Here is a 20,458-nt window from a genome sequence, read left to right on the forward strand (position 1 = left end):
TTAATAATGAAAAATAAGTGGTAGAACCTTAGTGTTGCTTGAATTTTCTTGTTGCAATACATTAGTAGTAATAGAAATCAATACAATATGATGTCAAGAAACGTTGAAACTGCAAATTCTAATCATAGAGGAAACCGGCAATAGATATAACAAAAAGGGGGAGGAGCTTTATACAACCGATATAACCTATAGTTTCTAATCCCCATAAATTAAAGAATCAGATTGCATGCACACGATGCAACGATGAAATTGAGACATTAAACCTCTATCTATACAACACAAAATTACACCACCTACGGCATATCTAACATGCCTCTCTCCATATTATATGTATTTGTATAAATTTAACCCTGGATCAGAAAAGGCAAGAACTACTACTACTACTTAGCAAAGCCCCAATCATGAAAAATATCTGATTCTAATGTAGAGAGAGGGACTTCCCCTTCTTTCACCGATGACATGCTTCAGAAGCCTCCCTTACGCAAAAACAAGGCTTGGTAACACACCCGATAAGAGAGGTTGGGACACCACATGGAGGTGTCTTAATTCCAACACGAACGATATTGCCCACAGAGGAAAGGTGCTATTTGACACGGAAGTCATGCCTAAATACGGTCAAATTCTGCGTAAACTTGTCTCTGTTCTTTGAATCCAAGCTTCGGGTTATATCAACCATTAGTTTATCAAAACAGGATGCAAGGCGCTGATGCTGATCGGCCGGCTGCAATTGAAGGAAATGAGATCAGCATGCTTACACATACAAATCTAATTGATGTGCAATCTACTGAGCATAAGGTAAGCTATATGTTGCCAATAAATACAAAAGATATTTTCAATTGTGGCTGAAGATTTAGATAATTGAGCTAGAAAAGCTTTTAATAACCCTAAGTTGTAAGAAATAGATAAAGGGCTTACCTGAGAAGCCAAAATATGAGCTTTCAAGTCCGTAAACATCTGCATGCATGCATAGCCCATCAATCAATAGCCGTATTGTTAATATTGAAACATTATGTAGTGAAAAATCTAAACATTAAAGAATTAAAGCCAAATAAAACCACCTGCTCATTTATAAGAATCAAGCTTAACATTGGCCGACTGAGACTCCACTGGTTGCTGCAATCCTCAAACAGAACAATCTCAAAGAGAGTTTTCAGTATCTGGGAAAAATTTAGCTTTGATGTTAGGATAAGATATTGAAATCTGGTTTAAGGAAAAATCCTACAAGTTCAGTTCACAGAGAACAGTTAGAATACTATAGACTAGTTCAAAGACTCAATACGTTTGCTAAAAGCTCGTATAACTAAAACATCAATTTTATAGTACTTGATTGAGGCATTTTGCAATTTTTTCTGATAGTCTCAACCATTTCGTCAAGTAGGGAGTCACCCATCTGGCCCCAACTTTAGGTTAGTAAAGTTAAGATTAACTAGGAGAAAGTATTTACTGAAGCAGATAACCTAGATCCATACTACCTCTGTCGTTGAAAAATAGAAACATTTAAACAACACGGTTTTAATGCACAGTTAGTAAAGTAAGATAGAAGAATTGGTAGAGTAAGAGAGAGGGAGAGAAAAATGGGTAAAGCAAGAGAGAGGAAGAGAAAAAGTAGTGGAATTAGTGTTGTGGGGTCCACTTCCTAAAATAGAAAGTTCAGAAAGTTTCTATTTTAATGGGCGAAGGTAGTAATAGATGTGGAAATGTCATAACCTAAACCTAAACCAAAAGCGTATACTAATTTAAGTATCCAAAACTTACTTCAGGGAGCAGTGCTGGACACTCGACAATGTGTCTGGCAAGATTAACTGCAGCTGGTGATGTGGGAGCCTCCCCCATGGTGATGTTATTAAAATAAAAGGCAGCCAAATTATCTACTGCAGATGCACACTGCCACCAAAAAAGTTAAAACATTCATTCAGCCTGACCAATGCAAGAATCATAGGTCATGAAATTGTAACCGAAGCATCTGCAGTATAATCTATGGCTACTACCCTCAGATTGTCATTAGTAAAATGGAGCTAGTGTACTCAAGGATGTATCAAAAATCATGACGCAGAGAGGGAATGATGTGAGTTATAGTGAGTGCAAACTCAATTAAGTACAAAACCTATTCATGTCCTGCGTAGTGCTCATAAAATAAGAGATTTTTTAAGATTTATCATTCTAGATCTACAAGCTACCCCGTGTTTATGGAGAACAATTCATGAAAGTAAAGGTGCATTTAAAGCTGAACATGAATCTACTTAACCATCAAGGTCAATATAAGTTCAAAAACTAACGCCACATCAATATTCGTGGACTGCAACAGCAGAAGAAAATAGCATCATCCTATGTTTAAATTTAGCATGCTAAAAGAGATCGACAGCCAGTTTTTTGGTAGAGTAATGAGTTAAAATACAATTAAGGGATGGTTGATCTCACGAACCTGAGATGATATACCAGCATCTAGACCTTTGAGTCCGGACTCAAGTGAGCCAACAATGTGCATGAAGGTGTGAGTATCAAGACTCAGTACAAAGAGAAGATGGTTGTTAAATAGAACCTCCACAAATACAAAGTACGCCCTTGTTAACTGCCAAACATAGAAAGTTAATATAACATCCTCATTTTATGATCATGAAAAGGTCTGGTATGAAACTACAAGACAAAAACTCTCATTTTTGGGGAGACCTCAACTCAATCACTGGTTTCACTCTCTTTTAAATGCATAACGAGAAGAGTTAGCATTATAATGAAACCAAAAAGAAAAAAAAATCAACACACGATTGATATTTGATGGGCTTACAAAGAAACTGAAATAACCATAGCAAAGGACTATTCAGAAAAGAGTGAAGTATTAGCAAACCTTCCTGTAAGCCAAAATGTCTGCCAGTGGAATTGACAGTGTCATCTTGAGAGCAATATCAAGTGCGTCAGCTAGTGCTCTATCACCATATAGTTCAAACACCCCAAAGTTGACATAATTCCCAGCAAGCGCTGTAATTTTGATTTATAAATTCAAAGGAAAAATAAGATAGAAATCATAATCACATATATAGGAATATTTCAGTATCCAGGATGTGAGCCATTTGGGAACGTCAAATTTTCTTATGTGCCATATTTGTTACATTCAACGAAATCAAACGTCAGGGGATGAACATATGAATGCAGATTATTTTAATTCTAGTAGCATGTCCTAAGTTGCATGCGTGCATGTTCAAGTCCCAGTGAAAAAGGAAAAGCTAAGTTCTTTTTAATTATGTTGTTTCAACTGCTGGTGATATCTCATCTAACAACCATACAGAGAGCTTTAGGCCGATACTATGAAGAAACATAATTCAAGAGTAGAAAGAAACTTTACAGAGTAGTTTAAAATGCATCCTCACATGCAAATGGATTATTTATTTAGCTTTAATTAAAGCCTCATTTTTTTGCAACAAGGTGGTATTGAGATTCATCCACAGCCTTATATTTGTTATAGCTCCAATACTTATGCAGCTAAAGCCCAAGATTTTTTATAGAAGTTCGTGTTGATTTTTAAACACACAACCTTTTTAAATGGAATAGACTCTAATACTACTATTTTAAATGATAAACTTTAAAACCATCAGTCAAGAGACCCGAGACTCGTTAAATTTTTTGAACCCTAGTAACATAAAATAAACTCATAAAATAATAAGAAAAAGATAACTTGCTCACAAAGACGATAGAGTACAGAACAAAACTCCAGTTTGATATTTCGAAGCATAAAGTTACAGACTTACCTCGTGAAAGAATCGTTAAGGAAATCCACATTCCCTTGTATTTGAAGCCATATATGTCACTAGTACTTGGAACAGATAAAATTCTTGTTCCGTATGCAACAAGCAATTTGCTAACTTCTCTGAAAAGAAGTATACCATTTGGAGATGAGATATCAAAAGTCAAACGCTGAGTTTTGTTTAACACGAATTCGGCCATGAATTTCAGCAATGGTGTTGTCACCTACACACAAATTTCCAAGTCAAATTTTGTACATGCAATGAAAATATGAAATAAATTAACATTGAACATTACACAAACAGTCTTTTCTTTTTTAAAATGGTATCAGAAAAGCAATGATAAAACAGTTGTGGTTGTTTCCTTTTCCCTCTCAGCCTCTCAGCAGGGGGACGAATGGCTCGGCACATACTTGACATTTTATGGAAAGAAAAGGAATGTTGAAGGAAGAATTTGAAAGGCAATTACTTTGATTATGGTAGCCAAAATAATAGATATTGCGGGTAATGAATATACATGTAGACTTTCCTCTGTTTGGCAGATTATGCTTATAGAATTGTTAATTGATCTTTCAATAAGGTCATAACTAGGTCACACAAGGGTGGTGTCAGCCTTACCACCCCCAACACAAATGCATCACCAGAGCTTCACATGCGAGCATCACAAAGGCCTAATGTCCTAGAATGCAGGGCATGTTAACGATCACATGTCACTTTCAGGAATCTGATTCCCCATTCCCCCCCAAAAAAAACAGTCACTAGTTCATGTCCGGAACATAACTATGTTTCCTGGGAAACAAGCTCCCAAAACCAGGAGTACCCCCATATCCAAAGGCACATCTTTTCATCACCTTTCATATACATTTGTAGGGATTAATCTCAGTAACATGTGGTGTCTGTTCAATCTTTAAGCATCATGTTATATCCTACACATTAACCAACAAGCTTCGACATTTCAATATATGTCAGATTGTTACATCCTATACATTAACCAACAAGCCAATTGTCAGGTATAAGTGACATTGTAGAGTCACTCAGAAAATTTCAGCATGAAGCTCTCTGCAACAGTAAAAGTTAGTCTCAGAATTGTACTTTCATCGACCTACCCCCACAAACCTGCATGAACTTCTCTCCCCTAAGTCCCCTTCTAAAATTTTTTGACCATATAATGCAACTGATTGAAACTTACTAGGCAGAAACAGTTGCAGCATAGTTCAACTAGGTTCCAGTGATTGTTTCTCATTTTCTACATCAAAGCATTTTCTACTAGTTAATGCACTTCTTACCATTGTCATATACTTTTATCCTACATGCTGTGCTAGACTACCTCTAACTTAATATGCCTAAGTATCCAGTTCGCTAAACAAATTGAAAAATATCAACAGCTTCCATTCAATATAGAGTGTGAGAAACATAACACTTTTGAAGGACTATCTTTATAAACCAACCTCCGGTGTGTCAGCCCAGTGTGAGATCCCTCTTAACAGAATTGGCATGTGAGCTGGATAAATCCAGTCAAAGAGAAGCCCATAAGTCCTGCGGCTGAAAGAAAAACAGAGAGGAGTTTACAAGAGCTAAGGTAAAATACATGAACATGTGTTATTTACAGTCAACTATACCAACCTATTTGTGGCCATAGCTATCCCCCTCAGATCTCTCATCAACCCAATTAGAGCATATTTCACAGAATCGGTTCGAAACATAGTCTCCGGGGTTGATTCCAAACTAATAAATACCTATATGATATTAAAAATATCAATCAGTGACCATCAATAATAATACTATGAAAACCTTGAAAGCGTTGAATCTGCCAAGCTAAGTGATGCGATAAGAAATCATAACAAGAATTCCATATATCTTGTAATTCTCTGCAGATGCCCTCAAAGTTTATTTCATGTGAATCAAATATTGTTCTCAAAGAAGACTAATTTAAATAAATTCGACTGATCAGTCTGCTTGTTTTCTACATTTGCCTTAATTGACTGAAGTTTATGAACCAAGAAGGGTTTAGGCATGGAAAAGTAGAATATTACATGCTTTTAAAAAAAAGTATTTATAGTCATGTTTTTTGTATTTAAAGGCATGTTTTTGCAAAAAGAAATCAGCACTCTTCAAATAATATAACATCTTCGGACCAATAAATCTGCAAATGTATATGTATGAATAAAAATAATACATGGCAAAATAGCTTTAATCTTATACATAGAGCGTTGCATCCTCCCACAAACTTGTTTCAAGGACAGAAATAAACTAGAGTTATGTAAATACATAGTGTGCAACATAGTTAATTATCACGTTGTTTATCTGATAATGATATTGTCATTTTCAAGAAAGATGACAAGTTATCTTATCATGATATTTTAAATTATTTCCTTCTGTATAATAATATAAAAAAAGTTATAAGTTGAATTCACAAATATAAATATCTTAACACCCGTGCCAACATACTTGAACAAATACATAATAAACATATATGAGACTTCAAGGATAAGATAGAGGACGAAGGTGTGGGAACAACTATGTTTAGAGTCGTTAGGTAGACCTCGAGTCACAAATACCAAACATATATCACCAAGTGCATATCAGGGAAGTGGGGTTACGTAAAACATAAGATAGAGGAAGAAGTAGTTCAGTATACTTGAAGCAGAGGATCCATTGAAGACTTAAAGAGGGAGGTACTGTCTTCCAGGAATATCAACCACCCAATAGTGTAGTAGAACGTTGTCCTGCTCCTAGAGCATCTGTACTCTTCCAGAAAAGGGAAATGCTCCCTCTAAATTTATAAATGAACAAAAGATGTTGTAAGTGAGGGTATAACAGAAAAAGGCATACATTAGAAGCTTTTCAATAAACAAAACAACAAGGTCTTACAGTGTGATTAGCTACAATGAACTTGATTGTGTCCAGCTTGAGTAATAGCTTTCCAGTCATATAACTACAACAAAACAAAATAGATGTGCTTAGAATATGAAGAACTTGTAACTAATCACATTTTTGAAATCCTGAACAAGCAAACATACCCAGATGCCAGCTCCAAGAACAGACTCAAGGTTTGATCGATGACCTCTTCGCTCTGTAATGACAAAATAACTGAGATGTAGAATGAAAAAAATTCCAGAAACAAAAGCAAGACCAAACATCGAAAGACTACCTCTGTATAACACTTGAGGTTTGTAGCAATTTTTCGAACAAAAAAGTCCAACAGCAACAGATGATCATTAAGCCCAATGAGTTCAGACAATCGGGCATACAACTGCTGCAACAAACCAGAGAGCCTCTGACACTTATAAACATTACCGGACAGGAGTGATGATTCCTTGCGAGCAAAAAAATACTTGTTTACCTTTGATGAGTGCATAGCTTGATCACCCACATATGATTTCCTGAAATTCTGGAAAAACGTGAGTATTGCCCGATCTAGTCTTTGCTTGCTTAATTCACTGTATCTCTGCCAAATACAAAAGTACAGAAGTGTGCTTCAGTATCATCCCAAAAAATGAGATGGCTCAACAAAGTGAAGACACCGATTTATGCTTTCCGGTCTTCCAATAGTATACATTGAAATGAACATAATGTTTTCGACTTACGCTTTCACTTTTTCGATTACTATTTCAAGTAACAACAGTTTATAGAATAGAAATATGATGTTGTAAGTAAATAGGGATAAAAAGTCCACCAAATCATTTTATAAGAAACATTAAACTCCAATCCCTAGCAATCAGAGAAATCCTTTAATTCTTTTCCCAAATCCAATGTTGTTACTGAGATCTTCAACCCATTCTACACATCCTCAAACGCCGTGTCTTCAAAGATTGGTTGCTTTCCAGCCAAATGACTCACATGGTTCACAAATAGTGACCCATTATAATCTGCCCTCTATCAAGATGTACTATAACACAAACCTAAAAGAGTGCCTCACTATTTAATAAGCCATTAAATGTTCACTCATGCAGTATTGGAGTGTTTTTGGTGAATATTCTCCATCACTCATTAATTCAATTGTACGAGATCAAGGGTTTTATGTCAGGTATATAGTGTTTCGGAATTATATCAGATTTATTGGAAACTTTGAAGCCAAATATATAAATAAAAAGCTTTCAAAACTGATCTCTGGAGATGAATTTCATACGAATTTCCACTCACACCGATATCCAACCTTATTCACTTTAACAAGTCAAAATCAATACAAAAGCGACACAGAAAAAACATCAAAGAACTCATACATCTAGGGAATAATTGATAACTAATGCACTTCTGGTCATACCTGATTATGTAATCCACTGTCAGCAACGTTTACTAATCGCAAAACATGAGCTGCAAGTTCTGCATCGATTACTTCTTGTGATTCAGCACTGTAAGTCATACACGCCTCTACATGGTTAACAGCAATACGAAAGAAACCAAGCTGCTGAAGATATTGTAAGAGGCCAAGAAACAAGATTACCTGCAACCTACAGATTGCTTTATTTTTAAAATAGCAGCAATTATATGTACAATCCAAGCCAGCTTGGCTTCAACCACAGAAAGTTCAGTATTATCACCACCTTGTACCTGCGCTCTTTCCTATTAAAGAGGAAATATTTTCACCCGGTAAGTTAGTGCCCAAAAGCCCAATATACAACATTTAATACAAATTCAACATACCACATAAATTTGCAAAACAGGCTCCATGATCTTGATAATGAACAAGCTGCTGTTTTCATACTGAAACAAGAAACTTCCAAGGTAAGGTACAAAAAAAACACAATGTAATTAAAAAACTAAAGAACGTGATAACTCAATCAATAATCACATTCAACCTGGAATCTGCAGAGATATGGAAAACAATCAAGCTGATCTTGAAGGAGGTCAACATTGTCAAGTGGATGCTCTGAAATATCGTCAGGTAAGCCTGTCTAAAATAACAAGGAGAAACACATAAAATCTACAATACCAGACTATTCTGAAACTCAGACTGATTTTAGTTAAGATCCAAACCTGAGCAGAATCCAATCGTGAAGTGATGAAACCTTCAGTAATTTTGGGCACAAATTCGTCAAGCAAACTTGGTGCATCACCCTTCAAGTAGGGTACAGAACTCACCAACCTAGACCATAGCCCTAAAAGGTAGTAGACACTGCTACTGGCCCACTGAAAAGCAACAAAATATTTAAGTTTCTAACACCAATATCCCTACCATTCTGTTATATAACCTAGTTGCAACAAGTCAGAGATAAACAGCCAAAGAAGCTCTGTTTTAAGTTAAATCAAGTTATCAACACAAAATTACAAGAAATTAATGAACAACATTCAAGACCTGCCAGGACAACAGAGATTTTGATGTAAACTCTGCAACTAAGCGTATCCAATCTCCATATCCTTCCATTGTCACAAGCTCAGACAACTGCAGTAGAATAGAGAGTGAAAACAGAAAGTTCCGATGAGAAAAAGAAAACCAAGTACAACATACGAAAATAATTACGCTCTTGGTACATATTCAATTGCATGTGCCAGTGAGATGCACTCTTTTCTCCTTCGTTCTTTTATAAGAAACCAAAACTTTTGTAATAAAAGAAAGGGTTCTAATTGCTTCTAAAATCATGAAATTTGCACAGTTTATTTTTCTCATGAACTCAAACTTGTTAACTAATAACATGATCTTACAGTTTGTTGTAAATTTTTCCTGAAGTGATAATCAGAAACATTCTAATTCTTAAACGTTGTTTAAGTGTGCTAAAAAACTGGTCCCTAAAGGTAAAAAAAAAGTTATATGGGATTCGATTTCAATGGATAGTCAAACTTAAACTTAATTCATCAACCAACAACATGAAAAGCTCTTAAGTTATTGCTAAATGCATGAGAGTGATATGATTCATTATTTTAGACTATAGTCCAAAATTGGTTTTCTGCATTTGCCCAAAAAAACTTTTTGCTCCTACACATTAAGTGTGTTAGCTTTTTGATCCCATCATCCCAGACGGTATGTTTTGATCCATAATTAACAGTTCCGTAAAAAAATTAACAGTTCCATAAAAAAATTAACAGTCAATCGCGTTTTGACTAAATTATTGAGTTTAATATCATTCTAATTAATCAGATTTATGAGTTAATTACCATTCTAATTAAAAAGATAAAAATACTTAAATTTACAATAGTTAATTAGAATGATAATTAACTCAATAATCTGGTCAAAACCCAGTTGATAGTTAAATTTGACGAAACTATTAATTAGCACACTTGATATGTAGGACCAAAAAGTTTTTTCAGACAAATGTAGATGACCAATTTTGGACTTTAGTCTGATATTAAACCAAAGGGAGTTGAGAGCACAAACCAATTAGCTATATGTGCATAAGGAACTCAATGACTGAGCAAAACTAGTCGCGTTAAGCCACGATCAGGTGAAATATAACAATACCTGATAATTAACTCTGAATCTTCCAAGAAGGCGACAAAATTCATGGTAATTATCATGGTCAGCAAGACCTAATTTCAAATTCAGCAAACATTCAAATGTGGAACGATAGGGCTATCTGAAATGCTGAACAGCATTTCATGAAGAAAGATAGGAATCAAAGTACTAGCAGAAGTAACAATAAGAAAATTTGTTATGGAAGAAAAGCACACAATAAGGAAGGGTATAAGCACAAAATATATTCTTCCTAACATAATTCAAGTGTATTTCACCAATATAGAAGGTCGTTCCACCCTTTCAAACAAAACAAAAAACTTAATAAACATTCCTAGCGCCAGAATTACCTAGATGAAGTCTTAAATCTTATGGCCTACTTAGAAAATCTCATGGAAGGAAAACGCACAATAAAGAAGAGTAAGCACAAAATATAATCTTCCTAGTATAATTCCTGTGTATTTCACCAATATGTAAGGTCGTTCCACTCTTTCAAACAAAACATTCCTAGCGCCAGAATAACCTAGATGAAGTTTCTAATCACATGAGCAAACCCACATCTATCCTAAACAATGGCATGAGATTTGCATTTCTGATATTAAGTCTGACATAAGGATGGCGCATGCACCAGTCTCATGGAAAAGTGACAGTTCCTGCTGGCTGATATGTGGAACAACACAATGAATCCAACAGAAAATAAATTTCAGACAAATATCTTAGAAGTCAAAAATATTGGACATAAAAGTGGCCCAGTATTGAAATTCTTTGTAAGCAGCATAATATAAGGTGTTATTAAAGTAGAATACAAAAACTTAGCTTGTGAGTAAAATAGAAAGTACATATTCTATAACATCACGATGTAAGACCAATGTTTAGAGAAATATCATCTAGCAATGCCAATAGCTGGAATTACCAATGCATCACAACACTTCATACTGAAATGAGAACAAATCACATTCACAATCTTACAAGAGAAAAATCGGGTATAATGTGTCCGCAAACAATGATAAAGGTTATCAAGGACTTTTTCACCTCGTAAGTTATTCAGAGCTACAACAATAGAAATGCTGTCACCATTTTAGATCTTAAACTAGACAAGATACCAAAAGTCCTCATTATAGTATGAAATGAATCCATTGTAGGCAGTAAACATGATAGCATAAAGGTCTAAGAGTTCACCTTCCCAATTTAACGAATTTATAATAAACACCTCATTTTAAAATCTGAGCACAGTTCACTAACTTGAAAGGAATATTAGCAGAATAGTTTAAACTGAGTACAACTACAAAAATGTTACCTGTACTCAAATCAAATAACCAAATGCACAAAATATCAAAGATGAAAGAGAACTGTAAAATTATATAAGAAAAACGCTTAAAGATGACATTAGTTTACAAACCTTGCCCAGTTCTTAAAATTTCTTTGGTTCCTGACATTAGATGGTCCAAGAACTTGGAACGTGCAGCATCATTGGTAAACAGAGAACGTCTAACAGAAGCTAATCGGACCAAGCACTCCAGTGACTGGAAATTAACAGGAGATAAATATGAGTAGAAAATGAACACTAAAAAACAAACAAAAATTTTGAGGAAACAAACTGAGCTCAGGGTGTCAAATCAGAAAGAAAGAAAAATACATGATTTATAAACTACTATAAGCAAAAGCAGAAAAGTGAATGGCAACCCAACAAATGGAAGCCCAAAATAATTCCTACAAGTTAATATTAGTAACAAAGAATAATCCAATGTTCCAAAACAACAGTTGTGTGCATGTGCATATGTATGAGAAGATATCTAAATGCGCCTGCTCAATAACACATACAATAGACACAATTTTGGTTACCAAAGGAAATCTATTCTGGTATAACTTTAACACTTGTTATCGCATCTTGACCAAACATTACATTGAATACAGAACTCAAAGGAGAAATATAATTGTGAGGCCTTCAGGAGAGTATAGCTCACAAATGAAGAAATTGGCAAACTAACCTCCTTGGAGATGGGGGGCTTTGTGAGTGCATAGTAATCAAAGTATATCTGTAATGTTGAAGATTCCTCTAATATAGGTTTCCAAGAAGATGGAATCTGTGGAATTAAACTCAGTCAAAAGAATAAACCTTGCAAAAACAATCCCTGGGTGTCATATTTACACGATATATTGTTCTAATGTTATATAAATAAAACATATACTTGAATAACACATCCTTGACAATGGTAGTAGGTTTAAAGGTCATGCAAGCAAAGTATCAGTTCTATCTTTTATCTTCAAACATGTACCTGGACAGTCCCAAACTCTTCAGAGCTTTCATCAATCGATGTCCCAACAAAATCAAAAGAAAGACACTTTAATGACAGTGAGAGAGCCAACTCTTGCAACCGGTTATTGGCTGCAAGTATTACAAATTAGTATATTAGTTTCAATCGAGCTGAGGAAAATCAATATATTACCAACATTATAGAAACAGCTTGTTCAGCCAGTGCTATACCATCATTTTTAAGTTGATGTAATGAAGTTAAGGATATTTGGAAGATTTGGAAAAGGCATTGATCCCTGAAGGAACAAGCCACCCTTCGATGATGTGATGAAGGCAACCCAGGATTGGCCTGAGGGTACAAGGAATATAAGATCCACATGAGATTCGAGCATGCAAAGAGTTTTAAGGAAAAGGAAGAAGTCATTGAAGGTCTATCATACTGACAGAATAAGAAACATTTACACAGTATGTGTATATTGGGTAACGAGGCACAAGTAATACTCCTTTCTCCCATATTTTACTTTTATATACTTCGCAAAACTAAGAAAAGTGTTAAGAAAGACAAACCTGATTCATCTCACAAACAAGTTGATTTAATATTTTTAAACCAATAGCGTAATGATCTGATGTGGCCTGACAAACATAGAATCCATCAGATGTAATGCCCACAACATGGATAACCAAGTGCTTTAAATGTGACATGCTAGAGTAAAACAAAGATATACTGAAGGTTGAATTTGCATATTCCATAAAGATTAATATGAGACATTCAAAATGGACAATGGTATGGAGACATTATAATTATATAAATGGACAGCTGGTACAAAGAGAGGGGAGTCTAAATTATGCATATGTGATTGTGCTTCAAAATTAACTAAAGAGGTTATAAAACAAATTAGAGAGCTTACGACAGAGAAACAAGATAAGAACTAAAATGGTAAAACGAGCTGCATATAATAATACTCATATTCATATAGTATACATCTCATGACATGTACTTCACCATTATCATTTAGCTAAGAAATCCTGAATCTATTTAGGAAAATGTTCCCACTTCTAGTTTTAAAGTCATGTTTGATTAACATTAGGGTAGAACACTCAAGTCCCCACCTCAAGATCCTCTCAGATATCTTGTTAGGAGAGGTATAAGCAAAGATGAAGGTTGTATTATGACCTTCGTAATGTACTTAGCTTCTAATACAGTGCCTTAAATTAGCTAATCAGTTCATATTAACCATATGCTCGATCAAATAATGTCATAAAGTTCAACTAATGTGGTCATATTACACTCTTCAGTATCTTTCAAACAACTAAATGAAAAAATAAAACAAGTTCTAGTGAAATAAACTGGCACCAATAGTTAATTCATCAATTACTACAAAAGTAACTTAACCACTTACTAAAGCACTTTGTTGTCTCATAATGAATGTCTTTACTGCAAACTTAACAGAACACACATATTGGAGATGCAGAGGTCAAGAACTTAAAGATGCATGTAGCAAATCTAAAGACGAATCTGCATCATCATAAGTCATAACATAATTTTATCGGACACAATAAAATACCTGGCTCAAAAAGTTAATTGATTCTTTGGCCACATCTCTAAATCTATCATCATCGAACCATCCAAATTTGGTAAGTCGACACAAAAGTTGAACTAAAGATCCGATGACAAAGGGCTGCAGCTCAGGACCTCTGTTTGCCAGATAGTTTACAAGATAATTTCCTTCATAGACAGTTAAAGCCAAAGAATTTAGATTGCATAATGAAGATGGTGGTGATAACAATATCAAATACCTAAAAGAGGCAATCAATTCTGTGATGAAAAAGTTGTAGTTCGGAACTTGATTGTCAAAATTGTCATAATGTTACGATGACTTGCTAACATTTCAGACCAATTGAGACAGACAGCAACAGAATAAATTCATTTAACATGCCAAACATAATATGTAAGTTGGATATATTTACGGATATCAAGGCGAAGCTGCAACGATAGACTATGCTCAGTCACTTGCTTCAACAAGCTTGAACTGGCCAGCATCAACGCATAAGGGGTCAAAGCATTGTCCAGAATATACTGACACTGTGAAATATAATCAATATTTGTGGAAAAGCATTTCAGAGTATTCTCAGCATGTGTCCTTTCTGTTGAGTCTTGTGAGTTATAAAGTCTTTCACACAACAGTTCCAGCTGCGCTAAGCTCTCCATTGACACTAAATCCACACCAAAATGCCCTTCTACAAATCCCAGGCCCAGCAGATCAAGGACCAGCACTCATCCAATCCAATATCAGTCTACAAAATGTTCCACATACAGAAATGCGTTAAAATACATACACATTGTCAGTGGTTAGGTGGTCGTGAAAGATAACGATACACATGAACAGGGGAAACCAATCAAGAGAACAGATCAAACAGTAGATGAACTTATGCATAAGAAACGAGATCGACTTAGGCACATACAACACTAAGTCAGGAAATGCAACAAAGCTATCTAACTAAGTTCCACAAGACGGCATCGCAACAATGCTCTCATACAGCATATCGAACTGCAGTAACAGAGCCACTGTACCCTTTGCATCAAATGGCATACCATTGCAGAATAAATCGTTCGGCATGCAAAACGTGAATATGAAAATAGGCCACATAAAGAATACAAATCCAAATGTTACATATTTATCCACAATAACAAAGATACAAAAGATGTTCTCTCTCCCTTGGAGAAAAATCCCCTACATAATAAACCGTAAAAAAAGAAAAAAGAAAAAACCCCTAACAAGGATGAAATACAGCTATCACAGATATCATAAGAGCTCCAGTAAAATCAGCCAATAGCTGTTCAGCATCTCAAACCCTGACAACAAAACCAACAACAAATAACAAAAAAAAATTAAATCAATTGGAGCTTGATCAATGTAAAGGCAAAAATCAATCGTAGACGCACATTCAGCTCATACATATTACTAATTGATTACAAATTGATTAAACCCACTGTAAATTCTTCAGTTTCGTATAATACACGAAAGAAAAATGAAAAATTACTTGCGGAAGAACCTCGAAGTTATCAGCTCAACTGGAGAAAAGGAATTTATCAGCGATCGGAGCCGAATAAATCCTTGGAATCCTAAGCGATTATTTCCAATATATTTATCTTTTGGGAAATAAAAAGTAGAGAATAACTGTATTGAATTTGTGAGAAAGAGAGAAGCCTACAAAAGGTGTGCAAAACAGATCAGAGTCAAAATCACGCAGACTCGAGTTGAAACCATAAACCAATTGATATAAAATTCACTAATTACTGCTTAGTTACTTTTTTACTATTTACTATTGTCAATATAATTAAATAATTAAAATAGATTAAGATGTAGCTGTATCGAGATTCCTGATGATCTTCATACCTAGAGTTGAAGAATGTAATTGGATTCAAAATAAGAATCAATTAAAAGCATAATAATATAGGAGAATAATTTTGTCGGGTGTAAAATAATTATTGGAAATATTAATGATCGACTTTATAGATTTATTTTCGTAAAATTGAATTGTTTGATTTTTTTAAGTTGATATTTGTAGTTGTTAATTACTCTATAATATTATGGTACTATTTACTCTGAATCGAATCTTGGCATTCAACTATAACATCATATATGCATTAGTAGAAGATTAGTAATTCATTTGTCCCCACCGTTTTCTTTGTCTCTTAAGCTTCACCCTAATTAATTGACACTAATTTCCTTTTAGTTCGTCCCTAATTAATTGACATTTTTCCTTTTTATTATTTTTTTTATAATGAACCTTATATTCCACTAACTAATTTCATTCACATTTTATTATAAAATTGATTGATATATAAAAGTAAAATTAAAATTCTTTTGACAAAATCTTTTGTCAACTATACGCATTGCTTAAATAAATACTCCTAGAAAAAAATAATCTGATATAAATAGCGATCATTAAATTACCCAAAATTACATTCATCATAACTTCTAACAACCATATACAATAAATAAAAACCTAACTAAAATATTGAAAAAAAACCGTAGCCCTAACCCTATAATATCTCTTGATACATTGATGATTGATCACCTACAACAAGAGCCATAATTCCAACAACTTCATCCAATATTCAGATGCATTGCTTGCAATGAACAGCGATGTGGTGTTCGATATACTCTTGCATCTTCCTGTTCGATCCCTCTTGAAATTCAAAACTGTCTACAAATTCTGGTGTGGTTATCGATTCTTCATCAGAGCTACATAACAGAAACAACAACGACGAAAAAGCTGATGCAACATCTCTACAATTAACTTTTCTTTATAATGGAACATAGTTGAGACTATCAACAAAGCTTCTAGACAACTGAGAGTCATTAGAATCACGTGACTTGCCGTTGCCGGAGCACATACTGATGGATAATCCGTATGAGGGTTTAAAGGTAGCTGGGGCGGTTAAGGGTCTAATTTGCATAAACAGTTTTTCAGATAAAAGTTGTCCATCCTTATGGATATGCAATCGTGAATTCAAGATTCTACCACTCCCTATCCACTCTTGAGAATACAGACCCTTTCATAAACACCATGTCGGTGTTAGTTTCAACGAAGATTACAAAGTGGTGCATTTGCTGGACTGCAGCGCACGCCACATTCTCCAAGCCCACCTGTATTCGAAAAGGATGAATTCTTGGAGAGAGTTGGCTATTGATAAACTATTATTGTTCATCTATAGCCCCATAAGGTCGTTGTGCAAGAAAGGCTCCTTTGTGCACTGGCAAGCAGCGCGGAGACCCTCAGTGTTTTGTTATACTAAGTTTTGATGTGAAGAATGAAGTGTTTCGGACATGTGATCAAGCAGCTTTGTTTTTCGAAGACCATGAGATTCTAGCAAAGGATTAATGCTCTTTTGTTTTATTTGGTTTATACAATGGGATGATGAAAGTTTATGAGTCGAGAGTTGAAGGAAGTGAGCAAGTGGACTCTTATGATAAATGTGAGACAATGTTTGATTGAGAATATGAGTATTTGGAGGAGTGATGATTTTGAGGTTTTCAAGGAGCGTGATTATGGGGTTTGATTTTGTGGCGGAAAGGATTGTGTATGATTGTCGTTCTCGGAAATTCATCGCTCGTTTGGAGCTGCCGGCAACTTCGGCTATCGTTGAGTATGAAGGAAGCTTTATTTCACCTTAAAATTAGGCAAATCGGCTTTTTTTTCTCATTTTCTTTAGCTTTTAAATTCTTATCAATTTTATATCGGAGTGAACATTCAGAAAAGTTTTTGTAATATGACAATTATTTGAATTTCTAATTAATAGAATATTACTTGAATTTCTAATTAATAGAATAAGTAGATGGAAAGTTGGTGATCAAATATCAATATTATTTTACTTTTAATGTCAATCAGATCAACCCATTCGAATTCAGGCCAACTATTATGTATCACATTCGGATATTAACTCGATGGAGACTCTCATCTGGTCCGTTCCACCAAAAATGGCTTGAATGTTAGCAGAACTGCAATCGCCTCAATCACATTGAGGATTAAGAATACCATTTGATCTCCTGCATTACCATAATTAACCTTTTTTACACTAACCATTCATCTTCAAATAATTAAAATGTAGATCAAATGTAGTACTATTATATACCTGGAAGAAAAACAGCACCTTGACGTTTTTCAGCCCAAGAAAATCTGCATTAATAGAATTAGTTACACATGTAAGAAATTAATTAGTTAAACATTTATTTTTTATAGTAATTTTAATAGAAACTCACAAGGCTCCTCCCCCTGCTGAACCAAAGGCTTTGAAGAATGACATGAGTGTCATGGCTACACCATTTGCTGCTCCTCTCTGGTCTTGGTCCTGTCACATTTATCAGATCTAATAACGACCTGACTCTGAGATTGACAGCTGTCCCCACAGACAAACACAATTTGTGCAAAACTAAGCACGAATACGAATGGATCGAGGATTACCACTGCTCTATTCTGTAGTATGAAAAGCCCCGTGTCAATTGAGATCTGCTTCGAGTTCAACAAACACAAGGATCAAAATCCAACTCTAGCTCATTCACATGTTATAGTACATAGCTAGACTATTACGTACCGAGAGGACATTCTTCAGTAGAGACGCGGCATTCAACACTACGGCCAGCGTGATCCCGGACAGCATGGCTATGTAGTGGTAACTTGTTAACAGAGGAATTGAAATCATCTGCACATGATTTCAACATTTAGTAAATAAGCCTGCTAATTTGTTCACTATATATATGGTTAAGTTTCAAAGATCATACTCCTAGAACTCGGGAAACCAGGACGGGGCCCATGATTTGCTCCACTACCGGATAGAGTGAAGATTGGAAGATGAGAAGGCCTAAGCCTGAGATTGTGAGAACTGTTCCAACATCCTTGGTTGTGTATCCGAGGCCGCCAATTCTTGTGTGGCTCTCGGCCCACAGCGAGAATATCTGTTGATGCACGAGAAGGAGTTAGCCGCGCAGCTGAAAGGCGAATAAAGGAGCTGCATAACTTGCCTCAGTGTAAGCCATATCATGAAGGTTGAAAATGCAATACACAATGATGGATGACATAAGTGGCCAGTTTTTGAAGAGGCTCTTTTTTCTTTCCTCCAAAACATCACTTTTCTTTTGCTTGTGAGTGTGTAGGCTTTCCTGCCATGTATACTTGAAATGAAAACTAGCAACATCTTGTTTGATAAAAAAGAGAGAAGGAGAGATACCGGGATCCAGAAACAAGCAATGGTTACAATGGCTGCAAATGTTGAGATTATGAGACAGGGCAGCAAATATGGGAATCTGTAGTAGAGTTTATAAAAACATGTTAATTAATAGTACTAGTATGCTGATGCAGTTATGCACGTGAAAGAGTAATACCACACCTTGCAAAAATAGAATCTTGTGTGAATATTCCAGGGTATTTGTCTGCAGGCTTAGATCCAAAGAATAAATAGCTATTAATTGGTGGTGGTGATATATGAAAAGTGAAAACAATTAACAAACATATGTATGTATACCTGAGCAAGAAAGCCTCCCAAAGCTGATCCAATAACTAACCCTGTGCCCCATGATGCACTCACCTACAAAAATTTTAACTTCATTTTTCACCAATGAATTGGACTACATATTTAATTATAGAACTACAACCAAACATTAACCAATTATAATTCTTAAAATAAGCCTTTGTATTTATTGGAGATTTTGAAAACAAATTTGTAACTATTGTCTGCCTATAACAATAGTAAAGTGGAGTACTAACATTGAATTAAAATGAAGGGGCTTACCACAGACAATGCAAGAGATTGGTATTCTTCAGAAACTGTTTCACATGCATATGCCTGCACCTCATACATACACATAATAGAAAAAAAAATATGTATATATTGAATTGAATGGACTCTTCAATACTGCATAAGAAAATTCTATGTAACCAAATAAAAATGTAGAAAATGTATATTTTTTTTAAAAGAGGGCAAAAACAAGATTATATTGTTGTGCTTGTGCATTTGCTTTGTAGTAGTGGTGCATAAGTTAAGTTGCTTGTGGGGGAAAAAGAAGTACCTTTATTGGTCCAAGTAAGCCATTCAAACTTCCAAGGAGAAACCTGGTTGTAATGGCCATCCAATAATTTATACTAAGCCCAAACAGAGTGTTGAAAACAACCCTGCAAGTAATTATTATTCAATTATTTGGATGCCGAAATAAATAAAGCTAACATTAGTTAATTAATGAAAATGATTTAGTAGTACTAACACAGTGGCACAGCCTATTATAATGACAGGTTTTCGACCATATCTATCAGCAATTATTCCCCACAACGCAGAAGTCATGGCTCTTCCAAGCATGTATGAAGACCCTAATTCATGAAATTAATTACTAATATTATAGTACCATGCTTCACTTAATTAGTTGAGAATAATAATTAATTATTAGCCTACCAACAAAACCGGCATAGTAACCAATATCTTCTTCTGTTTTTGCAATGTGGAAATCCCTTATCTGCCAAAATAAATACAAGTAGATATGGAGTATTCATTAAATTAGTGGAGCATCCATGGTATAGAATATATAC

The 20,458-nt window shown here is 34.9% G+C and overlaps 2 protein-coding genes across 6 annotated transcripts; both read right to left on the reverse strand.

Moving 5' to 3' along the window:
- Window positions 1-34: 34 nt before the first annotated feature.
- LOC121776542 (exportin-7-like) lies at window positions 35-15,627 on the reverse strand. 5 transcript variants are annotated; one of them, XM_042173720.1, is made up of 30 exons: window positions 15,431-15,627; window positions 15,154-15,230; window positions 14,345-14,671; window positions 13,942-14,102; window positions 12,944-13,009; window positions 12,608-12,725; window positions 12,399-12,508; window positions 12,111-12,206; window positions 11,522-11,645; window positions 10,132-10,199; window positions 9,031-9,117; window positions 8,712-8,864; window positions 8,534-8,629; window positions 8,379-8,438; window positions 8,179-8,297; window positions 7,999-8,086; window positions 7,078-7,182; window positions 6,886-6,990; window positions 6,755-6,807; window positions 6,606-6,669; window positions 6,373-6,507; window positions 5,358-5,470; window positions 5,183-5,276; window positions 3,741-3,960; window positions 2,843-2,973; window positions 2,423-2,569; window positions 1,756-1,884; window positions 1,059-1,157; window positions 916-954; window positions 35-721 (listed from the first exon to the last, which is right to left on the reverse strand). In XM_042173720.1, exons 3-30 carry the CDS (start codon window positions 14,583-14,585, stop codon window positions 584-586), a joined length of 3,159 nt encoding a protein of 1,052 aa, XP_042029654.1. In that variant the 5' UTR covers window positions 14,586-14,671; window positions 15,154-15,230; window positions 15,431-15,627; the 3' UTR covers window positions 35-583. The 5 variants fall into 5 exon arrangements, with proteins under 5 accessions (XP_042029654.1, XP_042029653.1, XP_042029655.1 ...); XM_042173719.1 differs by having other exon boundaries at window positions 15,419-15,627; XM_042173721.1 differs by lacking the exon at window positions 15,154-15,230.
- Window positions 15,628-17,834: 2,207 nt separating this feature from the next.
- On the reverse strand, window positions 17,835-20,242 carry LOC121776411 (protein ZINC INDUCED FACILITATOR-LIKE 1-like). Its single transcript, XM_042173588.1, has 13 exons — window positions 20,140-20,242; window positions 19,948-20,050; window positions 19,671-19,724; window positions 19,404-19,466; window positions 19,269-19,318; window positions 19,110-19,185; window positions 18,904-19,041; window positions 18,664-18,837; window positions 18,477-18,584; window positions 18,347-18,391; window positions 18,145-18,233; window positions 18,018-18,061; window positions 17,835-17,931 (listed from the first exon to the last, which is right to left on the reverse strand). The coding sequence occupies exons 1-13, from the start codon at window positions 20,229-20,231 to the stop codon at window positions 17,840-17,842; spliced, it is 1,128 nt and encodes a 375-aa protein (XP_042029522.1). The 5' UTR covers window positions 20,232-20,242; the 3' UTR covers window positions 17,835-17,839.
- Window positions 20,243-20,458: the final 216 nt, after the last annotated feature.

The sequence above is a fragment of the Salvia splendens genome, chromosome 18 (genome assembly GCF_004379255.2).
Source record: "Salvia splendens isolate huo1 chromosome 18, SspV2, whole genome shotgun sequence".
NCBI lineage: Eukaryota > Viridiplantae > Streptophyta > Magnoliopsida > Lamiales > Lamiaceae > Salvia > Salvia splendens.